The 13,679-nt window shown below is 47.8% G+C and overlaps 1 protein-coding gene across 4 annotated transcripts; it reads right to left on the bottom strand.

Annotated features, from left to right (window-relative positions):
* Positions 1-429: 429 nt before the first annotated feature.
* Positions 430-4,850, bottom strand: UTS2R (urotensin 2 receptor). Of its 4 annotated transcripts, XM_041427319.1 has the most exons (3): positions 4,443-4,787; positions 1,222-2,136; positions 430-1,110 (listed from the first exon to the last, which is right to left on the bottom strand). In XM_041427319.1, the coding sequence occupies exons 2-3, from the start codon at positions 1,993-1,995 to the stop codon at positions 850-852; spliced, it is 1,035 nt and encodes a 344-aa protein (XP_041283253.1). In that variant the 5' UTR covers positions 1,996-2,136; positions 4,443-4,787; the 3' UTR covers positions 430-849. The 4 variants fall into 4 exon arrangements, with proteins under 4 accessions (XP_041283253.1, XP_041283250.1, XP_041283249.1 ...); XM_041427316.1 differs by having other exon boundaries at positions 430-2,136; positions 4,554-4,850; XM_041427315.1 differs by having other exon boundaries at positions 430-2,136.
* Positions 4,851-13,679: the final 8,829 nt, after the last annotated feature.

Below are 13,679 nucleotides of genomic sequence, written 5' to 3'. Positions count from 1 at the left end.
CTGTCCCTCTGTCCCACCTGGATTTGGAGGTGGAGGTCTGGTGCTTCAGGCTGGGTGTTGCAGTTTGCCAGCAGATGCCCTGAGGACAGCCACATCAGAGGTTCCTAATTTCTCCTTGGAGGAGGGCAGAGGATGGAAATGCTTGTCCAGGACAGATGATGCTGCTCCTCATGGGTGTTTGGGGTCAGTGCAGTAGCAGATGCTGAGTGTTCCCTGCCTGTGGCACTGTCATGGGAGGCCTGTGCTGCTGACAAGTACCATGGTGTAACTCCACTGCACACACCTGTGTGACTGGAGAATCCAGCCCAGTGCGTAGACAGGAGTGCAGAATAAGTGTGAGCATCACCCAAACCAGGACAAGCAATCCTGGATATGCCTCATTGTCCAGTCCTACCCCAAATGCAAACTGCATGGCGTGTCACAAACATCAGCTGCTTTTTCTTTATTTCATTGTCTTCAGTCCTCATACAACTACAAATTTAGCACTACTGCTAAAGGAAAAAAAGAGCAAACTACAGCCATTCATGGGGTAACATAATTTTAAATGTGGTGAGACAGCTGATACTATTAAAAATCATGGCCCTGTTATAGGCTTTCATTATTGATGGCTACTTGAGGAGACGTACACTATAATATATAAAGATAAAAAGTGAAAGGCTATTTAGATAGATGTTCAGCTGAGTGCTGCTAGCATCAAATCAGTGGCACTGGAGAAATGAGAACAGACACACGGCATTTAGCCTCTGGACTAAATGTGTGCACTGCCAAGGCTTCGCCTGCACAACGTACACTTTAAATCAAAGCAACATTGAAGTCAGTATTGATTGTTCTTGGAGATATATTTTACCTTCAGGCACTGCTGTTTCCCAAAGGAGCGTGAGCAAGGACGTAAGTCTCTGTGCAGTGCTGGCTGCTCGTGGACAGGGACCTCCCTGAAATCCTCTGGAAACGATTCCTCCTCTGGAAGTACCCACTGCTGCTGCTGAGGGACCTCTGCCTGTTCTTCAGGTACTCCCGGTAGTTTTTGGTGAGCAGGGTGTAGAGGAAAGGGTTGATGCAGCTGTTGCTGTAGGTCAGGCAGGTCGTCAAGTAATTAATGTTCTTCATCACCTTGGGAGATAAAGGGAAGGATTCATAATACTGGAAGAGGAGCTGCCATATCCAGAAAGGCAGGAAGCAAGCCCAGAAGACCAGCACTATGGTGAAGATTAAGTAGAGCACCTTCTGGTTGGGCAGCCTCTTGGTCTGCTTGAAGGAAGCAGTCTGGGACACCCAGTAAATCTTAGCCAGGCGGATGTACAGGTAGCCAATGACCACCCCCGGGCCCACGATGCTGGTGCCAAAAAGGATGCTGAGATAGACTTTGTAGGACAGCTTGCTCCAGGTGGGCAGGCAGATGCTTTTGTTGTCCCTTTGCACCAGCTGGATCATGATGAGCATGGGCAGGGTGAGCAGCAGTGACACCAGCCAGATCACCACAGCAATGGCCTTGCGGTAGCTCTTGGACCTCTTCACCGTGTCCAGGGGCTTCAGCACGGCCAGGTAGCGCTCCGTGCTCATGACCGTGAGGGTGAAGATGCTGGCGTGCATGGTGAGGAAGTCCAGGCTGAAGAGGATGCGGCAGCCAATGTCCCCAAAGTACCACTTCTGAATGAAGTAGGTGCCGACGATGAAGGGGATGGTGAGGAGGTAGAGCAGGTCGGCCAGTGCCAGGTTGATGATGTAAATGTACATGGAGGCAGAGGACCGCAGGTAGTGGCACATCACCAGCAGGGTGTAGACGTTGCCTGTCACCCCAACCACGCACATGAGCGACAGGATGGCCCCGATGGTGCAGATGGCAATCATGTCCTCCGTGGAGCTGGCGGCCCACGCGTCGTCCTCGGTGGCATTGGCGGAGCCGTTGGGCCTGATTCTGAACACACTGTCCTCGCCCGTGTCTGTCACCATGTAGGGGGTGGTGAAGTGGCTGTCCAGCTCGTCAGTTAGGGACATCCTCCCGGGTTTAAATGCCAGAAGCTTTGCTCATGTCACAGGGGTCTGAGGGGGTTCTCTCTGCTCTGAGAAACGCAGCTGCGGGGAGATGTAGAACCATTTCTCAGCAGTGTCTCATCCAAGGACCATCTGCATTCTCCACTAGAGGAAAGACAGCAAAACCAACATATTAGAAATCTGCCAGAGCAACACAAAAGTTCATTTAGAAGTTGCCTGTCCCTGAGCATTGCCTGAATGTACCAAAGGTGTTTAGCACTGAGGCCACTCTTGTAGGGCTTGTGCTCTCATTACAAGAGCCCAGCTGTGAGGTGTGTCCATGGAAAAGAGACAAAAAAGGTTGTGTGGATCACTGGAACCACTTACTTCAGTCCTTAGTTCAGGGTTGAAGGAAAAAAGCATCCTTCCTAAATTTATAACAATGATTTAGAGCTATCAGCATGATTGTCTAAACTTCTTTACCACATTCTTAACTCTGAAGGAGCAGAAGACTCTGAAAAAGGGAAAACAAACTTTAGAGTTATCATTTGCAGCCAAATTGTCTGTTCTGTGTTAGTGATGCATTCAAAGTCCTGTCCAGCATTTCTGCAGTGTTTTCACAGAGCAACTTCCCTTGAATGAGAAGCTCCTCCTCTGTCCTGCAGTTTCAAACAGCACTCGAGTGATGGAGAAAAAGGCACTTCATAAAGCAAAGTGCAGATTCCCTGTGGGACTTCTGTGTCTGTAAACACAGGGGTTTTCACTCTCTCTGTCCAGTGTGACACCAGAGATGTCCATGTGTCTGTAAAACAGATCTGTTTCAGCCAGAGCTGGGTGTGAACCTGCCTGAACAGCTTTGAGCAGCAAGGTGTGAGACAACATGTGAGGCAGCTCTGTGCATGGGAGCCTCTGCTTAGCTCAGACTCAGTGCTGCACAAATCAGGGTTGTGTTGCTCTGAATTCATTCTGGGTGTAGGCAAAAGGAGAGCAAACCTTCCTCAGAGAAATGCTGAAGAAGTAGCTAAAATGCCCAGATTTTAAGGCATACCAGAAGCCTGTGCCATCCTAAAGGTCACTGCATACAGAAGTGCATTTGCATTACGTGTTTTACAGCACTCAGACTGTCTCTTTTTCTTTGGAAAATGCTGAGGGGGAGGGGTGCTGGACTGCCTTGTCCTCTAGGGCTCAGCAGGCACAGACTCCCCTCTGCCTTGTTCCACTGGGTAGGCTGGACTGGTTTAATCCTGGGAGTTTGCAAGGTTTCCCAGTGAGTTAGGTGTCCCTTCCCCTCCTCACCAGCTCTGACTCCTTTGCCTCTTTCCTCCCACTATCTCCTTGGCAGGAGCATTACAGTCCCAGGCCCTCCCCTGCTGCCCTTGTGTCACCCTGTCAGTGAGTCCCAGGCCCTCCCCTGCTGCCCTTGTGTCACCCTGTCAGTGACCTCTGTGGCCCTTGAAGATGGACAGTTTTCATCCTCTTCATGACTTCCCTCACCTTCTCCCCATTACCACCTGCAGAGGTGTCAGAAAACACTCTGGATAAGAGAAGACAATCCAGTGCAGAGGGAGATTTTCCCTCACTTAGCAGTTGGGATAAAAGTACAAAAAACCCAGAGAAACACACAGAGACCATCTCCCACCCCAGTCCCTCAAGTACAGTGAGAGACAAGCGTGGTCCTGCAGTGCTCAGTGCTCCTCCAGGACAGTGCTGCTCTGGGCTGGTCCCCACAGCTTCACCAGCATCAAGATCCATTTCCTGGACACCTTGCAGCCCCAAATCTGCCTCATCCTGCTCCTGCAGTGCTGTGCAGTGCCCTCCTGCTGTAGGGCAGGTGTAGCCAGTCTGTTCCGCTGCCTCGTTGTCCCTTTTATCGATGCTGCTGTCCGAGCTGGCAGTGACAGTGACTCCCATGAAGGAGACACAGCTGCCCTGGGAGCTGTGGCTGCTCCTCAGCCTCACAACCAGTAGGAGGGCACAGAAATGAGCAGCTCTGCATGGGATGCTCCAGCTGAGCCCGGAGCTGGTCCCACACACAGCTCTCAGCTTGGTGTGCTGGTGGTAGCTCATTTTCAGGAGCATATTTCCATGGTTCAGGTGCTGCCTCCTTGCAGCTGCCTCATCTGGTGTCCCAGGGACTTGTAGCAGATTTGTGCCATGCTGGTGCCTGTCTGTGCAGTTCCCTGGAGTGACAGCTCCTGCTGGAGAGAGCCGAGCCCACTGCATCTCCCTGCTCTGCTCCTCTTCGGCTGAACCTGCCTTCTGCTCCATTCATAAAATTCCTACAGCACCAATTCCATTCAGACACTTCACCCATATCCTGACAGAGCTAGAAGAGGAAAATCAAGCCAAATGGGGAGCCCTTGCATCATTTTAAAGTTCCCATCACTGCTGCTCTCATACACAAACACACACACACGCATGCACACGCAACAGAGAGCTCGTTATTCCAAGCAGCCATTCAAACATCTTACGGTCCAGGCGATTTTCCCAGCCAATCTTGCCTTTCCCTCTACGATATCATCCCACAGGAGTACCGTGCATATTTACAGCTGTAAACAGAAATGAATTTCTTCTGCTCAAACCTTGCTTTTAAATCCGGCAGATGAAGTTTCCTACAAGAAAGAAAATAATAAATTAAAAAAAAAATGTATCTAGTAGCATCGAAGCTGAAATTTAGAGAAAGAAAAACAGAAAAAGAGAAAAAAAAAAAAGGAAGAGAATCCTTCTTCATGGGCAGAGGAGAGTGAGAGATCCCAGTGCTCTGTCGCATCTGGAGCGGCAGGGGCAGGAAGGGAGCGTGCTGCCAGCCAAGTATGTTTGAAATCTGGGCGCTCTTAATACTCTCATTGCCCTCCCTCCACTCGTGCCGGCTATTTTTGCTCCCCGGTGACGTTAGGCATAGCGTGGCTTTGCTGCAGCCTGTTTAAAGCAGCAGGGTTTGATAAGCGTGGCTCGCCTCCCCTGCCCCGCTCTGGGCATCACAGAGGTTGGGGTTGTTCCATCCCAGGAGCGGTGGAAGGCAAAGCACACGGAGAGGGAGAATTTCTGAATTCCCGAATTCCTGAATTCCAGAATTCCTGATTGCTGATGCTGCCCCAGCACGGCAGGGGAAGGAGAGTGGGCCAGGGAGGGTTAAAATCCCACATTCCTGCGGGAGGGTGGGCTGCCCAGGGAAGCAGCAGAGCTCCTTGATTTGGAGATCGATTCCAAAGCGAAGCAGAAGTTTATTCGGATTGGATGGCGTGTTAACAGATGAATCTGTGCAGTGAGGTCACACGCCACAGCATCTGAGGCATTTCAGGCTGGCGGTAACAAAATATTACAGAAGTTGTTCGGGGGCTGGGTGATACTTGTGAGAAATTATACTCACTTTCAAACAGTTTGAAAAGGTTTATTAAAACCGTATCAAAAATTACAACAGAAGACAACAGAGAAAAAAACCATGGATTTTCCCCACCAAGTGCCCATCCACACAATGGATGTTCTGCCTTTTTACTCTTTAGCCCCTCCCAAAGTTCTGTCCATCGACCCCTTCTCTGCTGTCCAGTTGTGGAGTTCACTTCCTTAAATCTTGATTGGAGGTCAGCTGTTGCCATAGTGACAAACCAACCCTCCCAAATATCCCCAACTCAGGTCTCCCCATGATAACAACACAAGGGGGGGGTAAAACACAACTATAAACCTATAAAACGTCTCTTAACATATATACATCATATTTGCCCTATAATTGTGAAAGTCAACCATTTCATTGCTCATTTATCACATACTCAAACACAGAGTAAATAAAACAAATACTTTGGAGGAATAGAGCTATGAAAGATGTCTTGTAGTAGAACTTGTGAGGGGTAATTTTAGATGATTAGTTTTAAGGTATTTATAGCATAGTGTAATAAAAACTAATAATAAACACTTATAATGTATTGTAATGAGGAAATAATTGGCTTCCACGAAATCCATGAATTATAAATCTGTATTGTCTCACCCTTTACATGACACTGAAAACCGAATAAAAGTTTTTAAAACACCCCTCAGTTACCCCATCTCTGGGTCAGAAAAGGGCCCGATCCAACATTTCCTCTCCTCAAAATCCAGCAGCTGAGTCTCTCTCCTCAGGGATTTGCTCATGAACCTGCTGTGCCCCGTGCACTGCTGTGAGCTCCCTGCCGAGGCAGGTGGGAACAGCTCCGCGCAGGGGCCTTGAAAGAGAAAGACTCACAGCTAAAAGCAGTGCCAAACATGACAGGCGTTACTTAAAAGGCTCAAAAAGTACGTGCCAGTTGTTTAATAAAGCATTTTGCCCTCCATGGGGTGCTTCCTGGGATGAAGAGCAGGGAGAAGATGCCTCCTCCGTGCCAGCCCCTCTCTGCGGGGACATTTGTGTCACCAGCACAAGGTCTGGGCAGCAGCAGGACCCTGCAGGGCACAGGGGAGGTGGCACTGAGGTGTTTTGGAACTTCTGATGTAGGAACAGGCTGGAGGGTGCTGGCTGAAGTGAGCAGCACTCCACCTGTGCCACACTCTCTGGGGGTTCCTTCTTTCATGTCCCTTCTCTCAGGGTGCAGCACTCCCCTGCCCACTGTCCCTCCCCACCATTGTTTGCTCCTGCATTTTGAAAACCCTCCTTCTGAGGGAAGTGGCTGCTGGCATTTTGTGTCAGAGGGAAATTCCTCTGGAAATGGCTCTAATGTGGAATAAATGCCTTAATTCCCTGGTCAAAAGCAGTGGGAAGACTGAGCAGGTGCCTGGTTCCACAGTTGGAAAGCGTGCTTGATTGTCTCAAAGTGCTTTTCTTCGCCTTGCTTTGGACCAAAGTACCACTTTACCTGATGGAGGCTTTTTTGTTCCCAGGTGCTGCTCCACTCAGTGGGAAGGGGCTGAGGGTGGGCTTGGGGCTGCTGAGGGCTCACCCCAGCCCAGGTGTGGGAAGGGGGTGCAGCCAAGCCCATCTGCAGCCCAGGCAATGCCCTTGTGCCTCTAAGACTGACTGCTCTGGTACAACTCAGTTTATTTGGAGTTTGCATCACTGTGGTGGCCGAGGCCACACCAAGGGAAACCCTGACCTGCCCCAGCTGTGCTGCTCCCACCCTGCCTGCTCTCACCCGTGCTGAGCTGCTCTGACAGTGCCCCGAGATCATTTCCCTCTTATTCCTCAAGCCCTTGGTATGCTTCAAAGCTCCTCTCACCTCACTCAAGGACACAGCATCTTGCTGGACTCACTGCAAATATTTAATTCTCTCTGCTGACTTCCCAGCCAAGGCACTGAAAAACTTGTGGCAGCAGCCACAAAAAATCACCACCAAGACATTTCATGAAAGCAACACAAAGCTGCAGCACAAAATACCCTGGTGGTACATTTTTATTGTACCAGTGCTGCACGATTGGAGGTCCTTAAATTTAAAGCAGATTGCTCCCTGTGGGCTGGGAACTGCCTTTGGGTGCTTCACATGGCTGAAGATGGGAAGGGGTTTGGGTTTTGGGGATTGAGTTTTGCATTTCGGGAGGCGCGCCAAAGCTGTTTTATTGGTGAGACAAAGGGAACAGCATTCCTCGTTTTCCAGACTGGTCAAAATATACAAACACCTGGAAAATGAAAAAAACACCCCAAAGGTTAAAAAAAGCTCCACTCAGTGCAGAAGTCAGCAGTAGGAGCCTTGAAGCTCTTCCCACTCTGCAAGTTTGCTGTGTTCAACCCAAATGTGTGGGAGTTTCTGGGGTTCTAGACAGAAGGCTTAACAAGAATGATCATGAAAACTCGTGACCCTCTCCTTGACACAGTGATTGGTCATTAAGTAAAAACAATTCACATGAAACCAAGGAAACAATCACCTGCTACATTCCAAAGCAGAAAAACAAGAGAAGAAAATCAGATTATTATTATTATTACTATTATTATTATTATTATTATTATTATTATTATTATTATTTACATTTTTTTGTCTGAGGCCTCTTAGCTTCCCAGGAGAAGAATCCTGGGCAAAGAGATTTTTCAGAAAATATGATAGTGACACAAATGGGAGAGGCTGGGCACCTGCTGCAGGGGAGGATGGTTCTTGAGAGCATTTAAACACCTCCAGTGTTAAGTGCAAGCAAAACATTCCAGGATTTTGGTGGCTTGAAGCTCCTTCTGCCAGCCTGCATTAGCAGTGTGTGACTCAGTTCACTAATGACTGCAATTAGATATCCCACAGCTTTTTGCAAAGAGGCTCTGGGTGACCTGTGCTGGCCTTGGCTGGGCTCCTGTCCCCTTGGGCCATTATCCAAGTGATGGTCCAGGACTCTGTGCCAGTGCAACATCTGGCTGTGCCTCCTCCTCTCAGCACAGCCCACAGAAATCCCTCAGTTGTGCGTGGAGAGCAGTGGGAGCTGACAGAACTTCACTGGGGCAGAAAGGAAGGGCAGAGTTTTGTCTTTGCTACCTGTGCCACCTCTGCCCAGCAGTCTGAAGCATTTTCCCTTCAAACCTTCATTACCAGACCTTCCCACGAGCTGCTCCTGGCATGGCTGAGCCTTGGCAGCCCCACTGCCATGCCCAGGGCACAGGGCAGGGACCCACCTGGCTGTTTGATGCCAGCTGATTAATGGCAAGGGCTTGGCCTTTGTAAGCACATTTACTGCATGGCAAGGGCCTGGCATGGTCTGTGTGAGCACAGAGGAGCGTTTGCTGCTGGGAGTGCAGAGGCTCAGATATTATCAGGATCAAGAAGCAAACAAGTTTAATGTTTCTGTTGGACTTCACTCTCCAGAATCTCTGCATCATCATAAAACTTCGACATTTTCCCCTTCACTCCTTTTTCCCCTGCTCACTTAGGAAGCTGCTGGGTGGTTGGACACCACAGGTGATTGTTTCCTCTGAAAACTGGCTATTTGCCCCCACACTTTGTTTTTTAAATTTTTAATCAATTATATATTTGTCTGATGACCTCTGCTCAGGGCTCATGGAAAATTAGCTGTTGGAGGACCTTGACTGCTTTCTGATAATCCAAACAAACTGCTGGAATTATATTGCTCTACCTTGAGAGAGCTCCAATCTATTCCTGAGGCAGAGCTTCTCTTTCAAGACCCAGAGCTGCCTTTTCCCCACTCTGCTCACTCAAGTGCCTGCTCACTCTCTTTACTCCAGTTTCTCCTCATTCACCCTCCTTACTCCTCCACACTCCCTCTTCTCATCACCGAAACCTCCTTTGGAAAACTGGCCTCAACACATTCACCTCTTTCTAGTTCTTCACTACGCAGAGCTTGAAGCAAGAATCAACACTCCAGAGTTAAAGCTGAAGCTGTTTCATCTCTGGGCTTCTTCCCAGCTTTTGGGTGAATGCAGTTCTGGCATCCTTGAAATAAGCTCATACAGCAGGGGAGATCATAGTCAGGTGTATTTATTTTATTTCATTGATTTCCTGGCTTTTAACTCACTGTATAAAAAGAAATCTATGCTTTAAGGCATGCAGTGCTTACGCTGAGTTAAGAATACTTGGACTGAAATGTTGCTTTTAAAAAACATTTGAAGATATCAAGTCTGGACTGCTGACCCCAGGTCCTTTCAGAAGTGATAAAGAAGCTGTTAAATGCACCAGAGAGCATTCTTTGACATCTGCAGCCCTTAATACACAACTCCTGGTGTTTCCTGGAGGGATTTAGAAAGAAAAGGAACAAAGAACAGGAAGAAAAATAATAATAAAAATCGTCTTTCTATGATACAGAACAAATTCTTCCATGCAAGGGCTGGTTGTGCCCAGGCTCTCACTACTCTAGGCTGCCTTCCCAGCTCCCTCTGATCAGAGATCTTGTGAATCTGAGTGTTTCAGTGTTTTTACACATCCCCAGAGGCGTTCTCTGTCAATTTTGCACACATGAGCCTGGGAAACAAGTCCCCACAGGGTGTGTTAATGCAAATTGGCTTGTTTAAGCTGAGGGAGCTTGGGGAGCTGTTTGCTCAGACCAAAGGGCATCCTGTGTCCCAGCAGGGTGGCCAAGCTGCCCCTTCTCTCCTGTTTGGCAGCACACAGCTGGATGGGAGGCAGGTGTGGTTTCTGCTGGTCTGTGCTGGCAGGCAGCATCTCTCAAACTCTCTCATCTTTATCCCTCTTTCCTCTCCCCTGTGCCAGATTCCCACCTCACCTGTTTATCTCTTGTCTTGCACAGCCCTTGTCTTGTGCCAGACTTCTCCACCTGTGTCGCTGCTCCTTTCTGAGTCCCTGTGCTCCTGGTGTACCCAAATGTGGGTGGGTGTTCAGTAACTGCAGCACACACACCCCTGAGCTCCCCAGGCCACCCTTGGTGGGCATCTTTGGGCACCTTTCTGTGGTTTTGTGGATTGCTTTTGATGCCTTGGAGTGGCTACCTAGAACAGAGGTTAACAAGATTAAGAGAATAAAGTGAGTATTTGTTAAAGGCCTTCAACAGATATACCCTGGGCATTGCAGGAGCCTCACAGAGGCTACACCCAAAATGGAAACAGTCACAAGTTTTTCCAGACAGAAATAAATTTGATCCATTTACATCCAATTACAGGTTCAGGTAATGAAGTTCTATTCCCCTAGTTTGCACACTCCCCAAATTAATTTTTGTTTATACTTTTTTGGGCCTGAGGCTGTAGTTTCAGGCCCAGAGGAATTGTTTTGTCTGACAAAAATGTGAAGGCAGTAGCTGACACTTTATATGGAGCTCAGAATTATACACTAATGCTGTGCAGGATTTGAAAAATATAAAGGCTGAAATCTTAAGGCATCACTTTGAGACTTAACCTTGCCAAGAACTGTTCCCAAACCTGTGCTAATCTTACGGTCCCTTTGTCTGTGACATCTCAGGTAGCAGCAAAAGTCTGAATAGCTTGTGGAAAAAAAGGAGAGTGAAGAGGAACCATGAAGTTCTGCAGTGAGGAATGACAGGGAAGGAGAAAATCTGGTGGGTTCTTCTGTGGGTTGCTCCAGTTCAGAGAGCTGCTTAAATGTCTGCTGACTTCCCTAAATTTTTTTCAGGTTGCTCAAATGCATGTTTAAAGGTCACTAAAGCCCACCTGGACCTTGGTGAATCCATGAAAGGTTCTGCTTACAGAGCTGAGGATAATTTGGACAGGCAGGTTTAGTGCATGGGGACCTGGAGCCTGGTGTTGGGGTCACCCTGACCCACCTTGTGCTTCCACCTGGAGGGGAGGAGAGGAGACCCTTGTCTGAGCCAGCTGGGCCAGTCAGTGTCTGTCCTGGGCTGCTCCTGCAGGGGGGTGGCAGGGAGGGGATTCTGTGCTGTTTCTTCCAGAAGTTTCTGTGGGATGCGCCTCTGCCCTTGGCGTGGCTCCAGGGTGTGAGGAGCAGCAGCAGGGAGCTCTGAGCTGTGCCAGGCTCATCCCCCGAGGCAGGGCAGGCACAGCAGCTCTGTGTGGTGCCAATTAGCCCTGCTAATCCCTACAACTGCTTCATTTGGGTGCAGGCCTGTGCTGATGTGATTATGCTGCTTCTGGTCCCCAGGCTGGCAGTATAGCACTGAGCAGGGAGGGGTCTGGGGGCTTTATGCACAGAAACAAACTGCAGGAGTGGGGAGATGGAAAGGAAAGGACCCCTTGGAGCAGCCCCTTGGGGTGAGCAGTGGTTGGGTTTGATGCTCTTGGTGTGGAGAGATGAAGCAGCATTGAACAGATGTGTCCCAGCACTGCCCTGGTGTGGGAAATGGATTTGTAGAGGATTCTCAAAGCCTGACAGAAGGCTCACACAGTCTGCATCTGTGTGCAAACCTTGAGATAAGAAATGCTGACTTAGAAATGCCATGTACTAGGACAGACATTGCTGAGAGAGAAATGGAGCTAGAAACAAGTTTCAAAGGATGGCCTTGCAAAAACCACTATATATATACATACATACATATATATATATATATATATGATATAGAGATATATAGATATATATTGAGAAATGGAACTATGAAAGATACATTGTAGTGGGACCCATGAGGGGTAATTTTAGATTATTGGCTTTAAGGCATTTACAGCATGGTGTGGCAAAGGTAGGCAAGAAACACTCATAATGTTTTGTAATTAGAAAATAATTGCCTTCTGATTGTGATGGCATGAATTATAACATCTGTATTGTCTCACCCTTCACATGAGACTGAAAATGGAATGAAACTTTTTAAAACACCTCTCAGTTGTCCCATGTCTGAGTCAGAAAAGGGCTTAATCTGGCACCCTGGAGCTGCTCAAACATGGTGCTGTGCTGCCCACAGAGGGAAAAGCAGGCTGGACAATGCGATACCTTGGCAATAACAGCTTGTGCACTGTAAATTAGGAGCTGGCCTGTCCCCCATCCCACAGCTCAGTGTTGCTCTGTGCTGGTGTTATCAGCCCAGCTGTGGGGATCACAATTTGCCCAAATCCTCCTGCCACCTCCTTTGGCCACGCCGTGGCAGTGACAGCTGTGCTGACATCCCACACCCCATTCTCCCTTTGCTCAGGTTAATGAACCCAGGGCTCAGCTCTGTGTGCACTGAATAACAGAATAACCACAGGCTAATTCTTCCCAGCCTGTTCTCTTGCATTATTTATAGACGAGGAGTAGCACACTGTCCATGAAGGAAACATATGTACACTTGGCTGTCAGCCTGTCATTCTTCTGTCTGCCAGCAGCCTGTACTCAGGTATCTCTTTTTTCCATCTCGTCTTTCCAGTAAAGTTAGCTAATAAAAAAAAAAAAAAAGACCAAAAAATGAGCTAAAAATGTAGCTAATAAGACTTCGACTTCAGAAAGACAAGCCCTTGTCCCACTGGTATTGACTTAGCAACTCACAGCTACCTGTGCTGTCGGTGCTCCCTCAGCCTGAAATCCTTCCTGTGGCTGCACTGAAATCCCTTCAGCAGAGCAGTCCACACATCTCAGCTTGTCTTCTTGCTGTTATTCCTGCCTCCAGATGATGTAAAGATGACACAGGTGCCCTGCTGAAATGCTGCTTTCCAGCCCTGAGATTGCACAGCTCAGAGGTCTCCTGTGGAGTTAATCAGTAATTCATACACCTCCTCCAAAATCCCAGCCTTCTCCAAAGCCTCTTAAAATCACAGATGAGTAATGTTAGAGAAAGGACGCTTCTGTAATTAAAAAATGTGCTTTCCACTGATATCTTCCGTGATAAATATTCATTGAGACAAGAACTTTTAAAAGATTTTTTTCCTGTTGCTTCACCTCAAGCCTAAGGGTGTTAGTATTTAGCAAAATACTGTGATTCTGTTGAAAAGAAGCATTTAATTACAAACTTTCTCATCCAGGCCTCCCTAATGTCTCATTTTCCAGCTCACAAGAGACCTCAGCATTCCAGCTTTCCATTTTGTTTGAAATTGAAAGTAATTTCAAATATCTAAACTCCCGGTTTAAATTCCTTTTTGGGGCTAAGTGATGATTTTTCTCATAAAAGTTTTCTATTCCCTTTTCTGCTTGTTTTTTTACTGATGAGTGTGTGCAAGCATTCCCCAACCTGAAGAAAATCAGCATCTACAAGAAAATGAATGCTCTTCCTTTTACCCTGTGCAGCTTTAATTTCACCCAGCAGCAGCTTCTGCCTCGTGCTGCCCAGTGGGAATTCTGAGGCTCGTGGTTTTCTCAGCACTAGCTCTAACCAGGGAAACAATCTCATAAAAACAAATTAACAAATTGGTCTATTTAATAGCCTTAATCATATTTTTACGTGTAGAGAGACAAATACAAATGCTGTCAAACACAGCTTTCCTCTTC

This window comes from Onychostruthus taczanowskii, unplaced genomic scaffold (genome assembly GCF_017590055.1).
Source record: "Onychostruthus taczanowskii isolate IOZ18803 unplaced genomic scaffold, ASM1759005v1 scaffold99, whole genome shotgun sequence".
Classification (NCBI taxonomy): Eukaryota; Metazoa; Chordata; class Aves; order Passeriformes; family Passeridae; genus Onychostruthus; species Onychostruthus taczanowskii.
Note: the sequence above shows the minus strand (reverse complement) of the source record. Positions and strands in the feature narration are given on the sequence as shown.

Excerpts from the sequence above, each read along its gene's own strand:
- UTS2R (XM_041427316.1), bottom strand. The coding sequence starts at position 1,995 with ATGTCCCTAACTGACGAGCTGGACAGCCACTTCACCACCCCCTACATG.